This window comes from Passer montanus, unplaced genomic scaffold (genome assembly GCF_014805655.1).
Source record: "Passer montanus isolate IOZ18808 unplaced genomic scaffold, ASM1480565v1 scaffold54, whole genome shotgun sequence".
Classification (NCBI taxonomy): domain Eukaryota; kingdom Metazoa; phylum Chordata; class Aves; order Passeriformes; family Passeridae; genus Passer; species Passer montanus.
This window is the reverse complement of record NW_024370374.1, coordinates 4,231,400-4,243,815: the sequence shown is the minus strand read 5'-3', so window position 1 is coordinate 4,243,815 and position 12,416 is coordinate 4,231,400. Positions and strand designations below refer to the sequence as shown.

The following is a 12,416-nucleotide window of genomic DNA, read 5'->3' as shown; positions in this document are numbered from 1 at the left end:
TGTCACTAGTGGTTTGAGGTATTACAGCAAACCTGAAGATGCAGATTATAAAAGGATTCCTCATGCATCTGTTCTTATATCTTCTTTGACTTTCAAATATGCTTAAGTTACAAGGCAGATCAAAGAAGATAGGATATCTTTCATGTCTGTGGTTTTCAAGTAACAGCAAAAATTCACTCCTACAGTCATAAATCAATATATTTATATGATTTCTGCAATTAATAGTAATACATTTTTGCCTTTAATATAACTGTTGGTATATATACACTGTTTGTTTTACTCTTGGTGAAAACTCATAAAACCTGTTATTTTTTTGTATATGCTGCATTATTGGTGGCCAATTCTGCAAGGGTCTTAAATTATTCTGCTTTCTGCTTTTCTATCCATCTTTTGAAGTTCAGTAATTTTAGAAAACAGTCAAAAACATTGTAGCAACAATTTTTGTTTTATATCTCCCAGCAGGTAAAAAGCAAAACTTTAAGAATTGCTGAAAATAGACTTTTAAACAGTGCTATAGCTGAAAAAGATGTTAGTCTTTTTTTTTTTTCCCAGTAAACTTTACTTCTCTGCATGAATTTTAGATTTCCTTTTGTCCCGATAAGCAAATAAAGTATTATGTTCACAGTATCTGATAGCAGAAAATGTTTGCATACAGGATGTTTATTGAATAACCACTTTATGAAGAAAGTGCTGCCCATGTGGCTTTTTCTTTCAGATGCTTAAAAGGATATGTCAACAGCAGTTTGTCAGTATTTGATTTGAGTGAACTTGGGATGGGATACACAGGATACTGTCGGTACGTAGCCTTGCTCTCGCTCACTGTAATGCAGGCATGGACATTAAATTAAGCAGTAAATTAAAAGTGCTGAAATTGCTGGCATTTCTTTTTTGCCCATAAAAGCATTGGAGTTCATGTTTGTTCAACGTGGAGGCCTCAGGTGCAAAGAGAGTGTGGTAGGATACACTGCTAACATATTGGAAATCAGTGTTGAAGTTTTTGTAGAACTCTTGCAAGTCATTATCTTTTATGTTTCTATGAATTATTTTATTTAAAGGTTTACCAGCTGCCAAGAAGGGTAAAAATTCTCATTTCAATTTTGTTAAGCTTTCTGAAGTCAAATTAAAATATACAATTAAGGTTTTTGTTACCTCTCTAACCCAGGCTGAAATTAATGACAATTATGCAGATGACTATAAGAAATACAGCACAAAAATGAAATAGGACAAGAGTGCACTCCTGTTTTCTGACTTAGTTTTGCAGTGAGCATTATTTAAAATTAGAATAATATTTCATTTATGCAAACTTTGTCTGGAGACTCTCAAATGCTTATAAGCAAAAGCAAGAATTTAGAATCAACACACTTAACACTCCAGCTTTGTAACAATAAAAGAAACCATTTGCTCTGGTTTTTTTGAAGCAAAAAGTACTGTCTCATAAACAGCTTTATTTAATAGCTTGTGTTCTGGACAGCTCTCCTTTTCAGTTTAACTCCTCTTGAAGTCTATTTTCACTTCAGTTTCTCTCCTTTTAGCCAGGTCTGGGATGAACTAGAGACCACTTGACCATGTCAAAAGTTTTAATTGCTCAAGGGAGCACAGGGTAACTCACTGGGTTTCTCTTTGCTCTGCAGGTACAGAGACTACAGAGCCCCACCGTGGAGTTCGACTCCATATGAATTCACTTTGCAGTTTTGGCATGTCCTGGCAGCACGGCTGGCCTTCATCATAGTGTTTGAGGTTAGTTGTGGAAGGGAGCAATCCCTTTCCACCTTTTCTGAGTTGAGTTATAGTCATCCTATAAGTAAATTGTCATTTTAATCAATTGTTTGTTCATTACAGTCAAGACAGAGGAAAAAAAATTGTCTTCCCTAAACTGTTGACTATCAGCTACTTCAAACAGAATTGACAGAGCATGCACTTGCTGTAGAACTCCGCTAAAATCATATTTCCTTAACAGTCATCTTATACATCATGTTGGTTCCCTGCCCAATCTTTCCTATTGAAAAAGAAGTGCAAGTTTTGTGTGTATTAGGCACAGTTATTGCAAGGTAGAATATGTGTCAGGAGAATGATAGATGATTCTAGGCTAATGTAAAAATAGAAACATACATCCTAAGATTGAAGTATGTACTGCTACCCAGGACTCTAATTACCTAAATATGTGTCAGGAGAATGATAGATGATTCTAGGCTAATGTAAAAATAGAAACATACATCCTAAGATTGAAGTATGTACTGCATGCTACCCAGGACTCTGATTACCTGTTTTCTTGATAAGCCCTGAACAAAGACTGCTTGTAGGTAGAGTTGGCATTTGTTGATCAAACATAGCATATCCTGTAGTCACATCTTCATTTAAGTCACTAACTCTACCCTTTGTTTTCCTTTTTAGAAAACTTCAGCATTTTTCCATTTCTTTTAGATCACTTATTTGCTCCCATAGGAATGTTTTTATTACCAAAAACCAAAGACTTTCAGTCACAAATTGAATCTCAGTTCCAGTTTTGCCACAGACTTTTAAGCTCTAAAATGTAGTCCTATAAAGGAATACTTTATTAAGGAATACTCACGTTAAGCAATTATTTTTGTTTTTCTTTTCAGCACCTTGTTTTTGGAATAAAGTCTTTCATTGCCTACCTAATTCCAGACATACCCAAAGACTTGTGTGACAGAATGAGAAGAGAGAAATACTTAGTCCAGGAAATGATGTATGAGGCTGAACTGGAACATTTGCAAAGAGAAAGGAAAAAGAATGGAAAACAGTATCACCACGAATGGCCTTAGTCACTACCATGATACAACAAAAACACTGTTTGAAATTGGAGAGTGAAGTTGCAAAATGAAGTCCGTCTGGCATCGGTGTGAGATCTGGTGGTGGTGAATGTGTGTTCTTGCTAGGCAGTACAGTTGCATACTTTGGTGGGCACAGAGAAATACATGTTTCCAGTGATGTCAATGAAAAGCCTTACCTGTAACTGGTCTGTGATGAGCTCCAATGACAACTGGCATTCAGAAATGTGCAGACAGAGTAAAAATCTGGATGCTGTTTTTAAAAAAGGCGATGGATATTCATGCTGTTTATGAAGACACTATCAGCATGATGAAAACAGAAAATTACCTGTGAACCTATAGAGTAGGGGCATGACTAAAACCAACTTATGTGACATCCACTACTTCTACAGCTTCTGATTGCTCAGCTCCATTTGTAATGCCTCTAAAGAAAAGAGCAGTTGTTGCCTTTGTGGCCAAGACTTGATCTTTCAGGCTTACTGTTTTGTCAGGTTTGTCCTAGTCTCTTGTTGAGATTGTGGATGTGGTCCTACCCTAAAAATGGGGTCTGTGGCTGCTAAATATATACTATGCAGTTTAAGATTTGCACATCAGTGTCATTAATTTATCCATTTAATTGAAAACCAAAAGTTTAAATTCAGAAAGAAAACAGCAACATCAGGAGAAGGTAGTTTTCTGTTTGAAAATTACACAGCTGTTGAGTTGTCCTTGCACTTTTGTGTGTGGAAGGCCATCTCCACATGCTTCGAAGATGAAAGAACTGTCATTTTCATGCTATCTGTGTTACTATTCCTCTTGATCTTCCTGGGCAGTTACTCCATGACTTCACAGAGTGTTGACTTGAAATACTCCCACGCAGTGCAAATGACTTTCTGTTCAAAATAATTATATCTTTATAGTATGCAAGCTTCTGCTGATATATATGAGACATACAGTAGAACATTGTGGCTTGCTTGTTCAGGGAAAGAGAAGAAGAACAATTTGTAACAATGTTCTTCCTGTTGTAATAGTAAACGTTGCAGTAATGTACACTTCTTTTATTGGCCTAAATATGTCATAACACTGGAGCTAGATACAGGCAAGTATGTATACAGATTGTATATAAATGCATACACATGGTATTTACTATTATTATTAATATGCCTCCTTACACTTTGGGGAGGATTTTTTTGATAAAATCACTAAAAAAGTAGATGTTCATTGAAGAATCAAATTTCAGTTTTTATGTGTAAACAGCATACTGCAGTGTTGCTTGTGGTTAATAGTCACATTTTGGTGATGAAATCATCTGTTACTAACATTTCATAATACAGGAAAGGCGCTTAATGTTTACACAAATTTGAAGGGATACCTTGCAGGGAAGGAAATGGATAAACAGAGTTACAGTTGTTCTGTTTCTCTTGTTCAGTTTTAAATAATGCTTCTCTGTATTGGATGAGAAAAATCTAAAAAACCAAGAGTCAGCAAAGCACAGTACCTACAAAGTCTACAAGTTTTGACATTATTTTTAGGAATAAAGCTGCAGCAAAATGACTGCTGACAAATAGGGGAAGACCTGAATTTTTGCTATTTACATTATCCTATGCAATTAAAAAGTGTGATTCAAGTTTTCACTTGCATTTTTAGCACAGTAATTTTATTTAACTGAAGTTAATTTCAAGAGTCAAGAGCCCATCAAAGTAGGTAAATAAGATCTGTTTTATCCAGAGAGCCTAACATCAGACTTTTAAGTTCTTCAGTTGTTTCACCACATTCATGAGCTTTCTTGGTTAATTTCAGCTCTGTTACCAGACAAGGCACTTGTAGGAGTATCTATAGTACTGCATGAAAGGAGGAAAGAAAGTTGAAGATCTGGCCCAATCAGGTACCTTACCCATTTGTTCTGTGATAAAGGGTGGATGGAACTCAGCTTGCCATGTTTTCGAAAGGCTGTTTTGTTCCTTCATCTTCTGGGTTGTGCATTAAGTTCCTCAGGAGTCATTATCAGAAAAAAATTACTGCACTCTCTTCAGTGCTAATAGAATCACAAGGTATGATTTAATTTATTGTCTCTGTCTCATTCCATGTACTGTCAAGCACTGTTTGACAGCAGTAACTGTGTGTCACAGTTCTTATTTGTGTGCCACCTTGTGATAATATTTGAATGCCTCAGAAGGTCACAAATGAGCTTTTTTTAATCTTTACTCTAAAAGCAAAATGTCTTGGCTGGCCCAAGTTAGAAAGATACAAGGTGAAATCAGGCAAAAATCAGAAACATTTTATACTTTCTTGTTTCTGCTATTCATATTGGCACATGTCAATACATACCTAGGCAAATTCCAATTGAAATTTAAAAACCACATTAATAAAACCTTTTTGTATTTGAGATTTACGTATATACATATGATGAAATTTTTTTGACACTGGGATATAGGAGTATATGAAAGGCAAGTATGTAGATCTGACATGATGTATTTTATGCACTGGGAAAGCACAAGAATTTTGGAGAAACACGCTGTGTGTCCTTTACTTTTGGAGGACATCAACAGGCCTAGCCACTGTCTAGCCATTTGCTTGAGCTGAGAAACCTTTTTGCTAGACTTTGCTCAGTATGCTGTTTTCATTGATTGCACGTTATTTTCCTAAAGAATAAGGCACACACTGTCCTCAGGAATAATGTATTTTTTGAATGGTGAATGATCTTTTAATATTCTAAATATTGTCTTTTCAAACAAATGACTAGTATGACTAGACTATGCATGCAGGCTGCATTTGTGAAGTTTGACAAAGCTTTAGAACCTCAGTTTGTGCAAAAATGCTTTAGATCATTGCAGATCTAATCTATGAAAAGTTTGCTCTATGCATGCGCCCTTAGAGAGACTGCATGAGCAACTGGATTTTTTATATATGAAGTATTTGTTCAAAATGTGTTAATTATGCTTAACCAAATTCTGCATCTTGATTCAGACAAAAGAAATTTCCATTTCAGAAATGGCACAAAGTGCAGATATGTGATATACACCTCATTTCTTACAACTTCTTATTCTAAATTTGTGCCTAATGTGTGAGATCTGAATTTTGGTGAATAAAAAAAGGAAGATAAAAATTCTGTTTTATTGGCCATCCTAATGAGAGGTTCCCCCAACTTTGTCTCTGCAAAGAGGGAGGCATTAGGAGTATTCACAACTGAGTGCTAAGGCTTGCCTGAATGTTGAGCTCAGGCTCCCACAGCACACTGATTGAGCATCCTTCTTTGGACATTTGGAAACAAGGCAAATGTCACAATGAGTTCAGTAAAGCCTTGGAAACTGTCACCCATGGCATTCTCCTGGAGAAGGTGGCAGCAGGTGCACTCTTAGGTGGGTTAAAGCTGGATATGGCCATGCCCAGAGGGTGGCAGTGAACGCTGTTTATCCAGCTAGCAGCTGGTCAGGAGTGGCTGTCCAAGTGAACCACTTCTTTTGGGGCCAGTTCTGTTTAGTGTCTTTATCAGTGATCTGGACAAGGGGATCAAGGGCATCCTCAGTGAGTTTGCAGACAATCCTGAGCTGGGTGGGACAGTTGCTCTGCAGAGGGACCTGGACCGGCTGGATCCATGGCCCCAGGCTGGTGGAGTGCTCAGTGTGGCCAAGTGCCAGGTCTTGTCCCTGGATCACAAGAGCCCATTGCAGTGCTGCAGGCTGGGGCAGAGTGGAAAAGGGCCTGGGGGTGCTGGAACAGCAGCTGAACATGAGCCAGCTGTGCCCAGGTGGGCACCAAGGCCAGGGGCGTCCTGGCCTGTGTCAGAAACAGTGTGGGCAGCAGGAGCAGGGCACTGGTTGTTCCCCTGCACCTGGCACTGCTGAGGCCATGCATTGAGACCTGTGTCCAGCTCTGGGCCCCTCAGTTCCAGACAGACACTGAGGTGCTGGAGCATGTCCAGAGAAGGGCAGTCAAGCTGGTGAGGCATCTGGAGAGATTAAGTCATAGGAGGAGTGGCTGAAGGAGCCGTGGTTGTTCAGTTCGATGAGGAGGTTCAGAGGAGTCTTACCACTCTCCACGGCTACCTGGAAAGAGACTGCAGCAAGGTGGGAGTCAGCCTCTTCTACCAGGCACCTAGGGACAAGTCAAAGGAACATAACCTCAGGCTGCACACAGTGAGGTTCAGGTTGGGCATCAGGAAGAATTTTTTCATTGAAGGCATTGGAACGGGCTGTCCTGGGAGGTGGTGGGGTCACCATCCTTGGAAGTCTTCAAGAAATGACTTCACATGGCACTTAGTGTGGTGATTTGTCATGGTGATATTTGGTCAAAGATTGGACCTGGTAATTTTGATGATGGTTTCCAACGTTATTGTTTCAATTTTTTCCTAACCCTTTTCATTAAAGGATTTATAGAGAAAATGGTGACAGGGCTAAAATTTCAATAGTGATGATGGATGATAAGTGAGCTTTTGTTTTTTGTTAGGTGTTTCTTTGGAAGTACATATCTTCACTAGTATGAAATACACACCAGCTGTGCCCTTTTCCAACAACAACTTGTCATAAATTGTCTTCTGAGGCACAATTAGGCTCAATTGTGTCCTCATTTGTGGAAAGCTCAGAAGGAAAATATCTAGACAGACTGGTAAATATAGGTTAGTAGATAAATACCTTAATGGAAAAATTAATGCATTTCCAGAAGTTTCTGTCATAAAAAGTTCTACAGAAGGAAAAATACCTTGGGAAACAGCTTCAGGGCAAGTATTAATATGGGGAAAGGCCAGAATTTTGGTGATGTTTTATTCTTAATGTGCCATTAAGATGATCAGTCTAATCATGTGTGTAATGCACATCCTTCTGTGGCTTCCTCCACTGGAGACTCCAACTGGGAATGTTGCCAGAGAGAATTTCTGGAGCCATGGAATCCATTGGAGTTACCTGCCAAGTCCTACATGGCCCTGTGGGACTTAGCAAACTTTTGCATTATGTCACAGTTTTTTGGAGTCAAATTAGCATAGTTAGCCTGTAAATGTCACCAATTTTCATTCAAACTATTATAAACTAGGTTTTTAATATCTACTGGGCAATAGCCTTATCAAAAAAACCTAATTTTATGCAAACAGCTACTTATGAATGTGATAATGTTGATGGAAAATAAAAAAAACCCCACATTTTCTATTTAGTTTCTATTAAGAAAATGGACAGAGAAAAAATTAGTGGTATCAGTAATCACTTATAATGCACTAGTACTTCCAGAAGCATTATATTTTTTTTGGAATCCTCATAAAGTGCTGATGTTGCATGTTTGGGGGCAAAGTTTGAAACAAGTATAAGGGCAGCATTTTGTAATAATTATTTGATGTTAAGACTGATTCTGGTATTCAAATAGAATTCCACTTCTAGGCAGACCTGTTACTTGGTTCCAGTACATATTTTGTCTGACTAACATGCATACAGTGACACTTTTTGGAAGTGTTTAAGTGAATTCTGACCTATATTCCTGTAATAGAAAATATGGTAGCTTAAAAAATTCCCGGAGTCCTTTCATACTCAACCTCGTGCTTGCAAAACACACGTTCTTCTGAGATCAAATTAAGCATTTGGAGGTGAGAATGACCAGAAGGCAGCAAAGGGCTCCTGTTCACTCCAGAAAGTTTTGCTCCAGAATTGCAACAGGTTCTGAAAGATAAGGGTTTGAGGATGAAGCATGGGGACAGGCCTCCCAATCTTTTCTTTTTTCTCTCCTTTGGCTCATTCTTTACTTATCCTCAGTGTTTTATTGCACACTGCCTTCTGGGTGACAGTCCCGTCCGTTTCCAGGGCAATTCTGTAACAGCAGATTTTTTTTTACAGGCTGTTCTTGGATGTCCCTGACTGAGATGCCAAAGCAGAAAATGCACAAATAGCAGTCTGTCTGGTGCTTTTTACAAATCAGTATGCCTTGGTGGAAGGAAGCAGTGTGAGGCAGTATGGGGCACCTCTACCCGTGCTGTTCCTGTCCTTTAAGTCACTTCCTCAAGCACCACAGTATTTTCTCCTAACGTCCCTTCCTACACATGCACATACATCCTAAATTCCCTGCACAGTTGTATAATTCTAAATTTTCTACGATGGATTCGTTTTGACAATTTTTATCTGATAGTGCCATTGCAAACACATTTACTAGAAATTTGGATTGTCACAAGCTTGGCATAACCATAATAGCACAATGTTACCACAACAGCACAAAGTTCTAATGGCACAACAAGGCACAGTAGGGAAATCACTGCACTGTTCCATGGTGTACAGGAACTTTTTAAATCCAGGACTGGGATGTGGTCTTGAAATGTAATGGTGTATTCCCTGCTCACTGCACTCAAAATGACCGTGTGTGGGTTTTGTTGGCTCATTCTGTCTTCTTGATACAACCTCTGTAGTGCTAGCTGCTCTCTGGAGTTTGCATTCTTACTGACTTGAGCTACTTGTAAGGATGCAACAGGGTGAGAAATTAGGATTAAACCCAAAGGAGTCTAAAGCTAAGGAGATTTTAACCACTGAGAACATGATGATTTTTCTGTTAATAATGAAAAAAAATCAGATCACATTTTATTTAAATTCTATTCTATTTAAATGACTTGGAGTTGCGTATTGAAAAATCTTCCAAACCGTTGACTCTAATTTTTACCTAGAGTAGTATCACTGAAATTTCAGTTATTTGAAATAATCTCATGTAAAATCTAACTGAATAAAATAGTTCAGTCCTTTTTTTACTCTGATAGTCCTGGCTAACTTGCAATATCATGAGCATAAGAGATTTCTTAAAATGTGTATATATTTGAAATTTATGTAATGTTTAAATACAACTTGGTTTCTAAGTAAGCAGCAAGAACAAAATTTCAGCTATTTTTTCTACTCATAAATCTACACTTTGTAAGTAATATTTAAAACAAGTTTACAGTATCAGAGAGCGTTTTTGGAGAAATCTACTTTTCTGTGCAAAAGCTGTAAAAAAGTTCCTCCAGCATGTCAGCTTTCGGTTTATTTTGTGTTTTAAGATTGCTTTTACAAGCAGCTATGTACCCCAGAAGTAAAAGAATTCACTGAGGAAAACATTGTAAATCTGATTCAGTGTTGTAAGACACTTTTGGCATAAATTTGTCTTTGGAATGCTGTTTACTTTATCAAGGTTTACATATAAAATGCAACTACTTGCTGTATCATGCACATTTGATTATTACTTTTTTTTTTCCAGTAATAAACTTGGATATCTTTGAAAAAGGCTGTGAGCTGTATTATTCCAACTATTCAAAGATAATTAAAAGCAATTGTGTACTTGAAAAGTGAGTGCTCATGAGCATTCAAACCATAGTCTTGTAAGAAAGTAATTTCAGGGTCATACTTGGCTCAGGCATTTATAACAATTAAATATTCAATTATTTTGGCCTCAAGGCACGGCTAGACTGAGTTTTAAAATTCGGTCTAGCTGTATAAATAACTATAAAAATATTTTGTTTTTATATAAATATAAAACTAAATAAATTCGTAAGTCCTTTATGTTGTACTGCTTTTACTAGTGACTAACAATTTCTTAATCTCTTGTAGGATTTATCTGTGCCTAGTTTAATAATCTCAGTTTTTCAACCAAAGTGGACAGGCTAGACCTGCCTCTGGAAGAATCAATGGCTCAGGAAGTGGAGAGTAAATTTTTTTTGTATTTGTTTAGGGATTGGTTAATTATAAGGTATTAAGTTAGTTTTTTAATATTTAATTTTATAAATTCAGATATTTTAGGATTTTTAGATGTGTATATTATGGTTTTGTCAAAAGAGTTTTATGATATTAATAATTTTTATAGTCTAAATGTTAATATAAAATTTAAGATTTGTAGGCTGAATAGGGAATGTTTGGTATGAATTGTAGTTTTTTTGTGTGGTTTATGTTTGTGTGTTTGGTTTTTTTGTTTGGGAATTATTGGAGTGAATTTGAGTGTGATAGGATTTTATGGTTTTTGTGGGGATTTATTTGGGTTTTGTATTTGTGGAAATATAACTATAATTTTTGTTTTAAGTTATTTGTGGAAATGGTGTTTTAATTTTTGTTTTAGAATTTTTCATTAACATTGGGTGATTTTTAAAAAATTTCATTTCTGTGTTATTTAAGAAGTGTCTAAAAATTGGAGGATTAGGTTTTGTAAATGAGTTATGTAAAAAATTAAGGATGTATAAAGTTTTGTTTAATTTTATTTCAGGTGTTGTTTGGGTTATTTTTGCTTGTTGATTTAAAATGCATTTTAGAATGTGGTGTGTTTTTTTAATAATTGGTTTGTGAAGGATTGAGGAAAAAGTGTGGTGAATATTTAAATTTATTAAAAATGTGGTTACTTTTTGAGTTGTGTGTGGGGTTATTGTTTTCATTTTTTGGGGTATATTTAATGAAGGAAAAGTTTGCAGAAAGTGTTGGTGAATATGGTTGTTTTTTTGTGTGTAGAAGTAAAAATTGTATTCAAAAAAGTATTACTAGATATATTAATATTTTTAATTTCATAAAAGATTGGTATTTGTTAATATTTGTTTTAGTTGTAAAGTTTATAATTTTTGAGGGTTAACAGTTTTTGTAGAAGTAGGAAGTTGTACAAGTTGATAGTTAAGGTAAGTAGTAATAATGGGGGTTTTTTTGGTTTTTGGAAAAGTGAAATATTTGTGTGTTTGTGTATTTTGATGAAAAAAGGTATGATGTAGTTTTGTTTGTTTGAAAATGTTTGGTAAAGTGTTTGAAATAATGATTGTTTATTTGTTTTTGTAATATTTTTGTTATGAATTTGGGAAGTGAAGAATGTTTTGATATGAGAAGTAAAATATAGGTTAGTTCTGTGTTGCAAAATTGTATAAACATATGAAAGCTAATGATATAAGGTATTATTAATATTTTTTGAATTATTTTAATTTTTTAAATAATACTAGTAATATAATTTGAATTTGTTATTAAATTGAAAGGTTGTGGAAAGGACTGAAAAGTTTTACAATTTTCCAAGAGTTGAAGAGTTTACAATTTTGATAATTGTAAAAACTGGTTTTGGAGACCTGTAAGGAAGAAAAATCTATTTTATTATTAATAAAGGAAATTTTTTAGAATAGTTTTATTCAAATATGAGATTATAAAGTTTTGAGGGTTTTTTTTTAAATGTTGTGAGGATAAAGGGTTTTTGTGGAGTATAATGATGTGATTTTGAAGAGTTTTAGTCATTTTTCAAGGGTTTTTTGAGTTTTAAATGTTGCCTCATCTCGAAGTAAAAAGAAAGCTAAATCTGCCTGTGGAGGAAATGAGAAGATAACTAAACAACGCTGTCATGAATATTTAAATGGAATGGGAATTTCTCTAAGTTCGAGTTTTGCTAGGACTTCTCCTTAAATCTTGCTGGAAGGATGAATAATGAACTGCTGGTTTTGGCCATCGTACGTTGTCGTGTATGATCCATGTGTTGGAATTAGTGTCATGCTGAGGCTGGCTCTTACAAACACAGAAAACACCTGAGCTCAGTGAGCAGCTTTAGCTGTAACAAAATCAGTCCTGAAACAGTTGAAGAAAAGTCCTTCAGGATATTTCTTCAATAGCATTTGAGAGAATGCCATTCTAGCCAACTGAACTCACTTTTTTTCTGGCATGAAATGGATAAATGAAGATTCTCTTGTGGCAAATGGCTTGAGAAGAT

The 12,416-nt window shown here is 35.9% G+C and overlaps 1 protein-coding gene across 2 annotated transcripts in view; it reads left to right on the top strand.

Annotated features, from left to right (window-relative positions):
* ANO3 (anoctamin 3) overlaps positions 1–10,247 on the top strand; it is an 88,125-nt gene extending 77,878 nt beyond the window's left edge. Inside the window, exons 25-27 of one of the 2 annotated variants that reach the window (XM_039725122.1) lie at positions 716–796; positions 1,632–1,737; positions 2,601–10,247. In XM_039725122.1, coding sequence (XP_039581056.1) covers positions 716–796; positions 1,632–1,737; positions 2,601–2,783 — 370 coding nt within the window. In that variant the 3' untranslated portion in view covers positions 2,784–10,247. The remainder of the gene's footprint in view (positions 1–715; positions 797–1,631; positions 1,738–2,600) is intronic. The other variant, XM_039725123.1, reaches the window with a different exon arrangement.
* Positions 10,248–12,416: the final 2,169 nt, after the last annotated feature.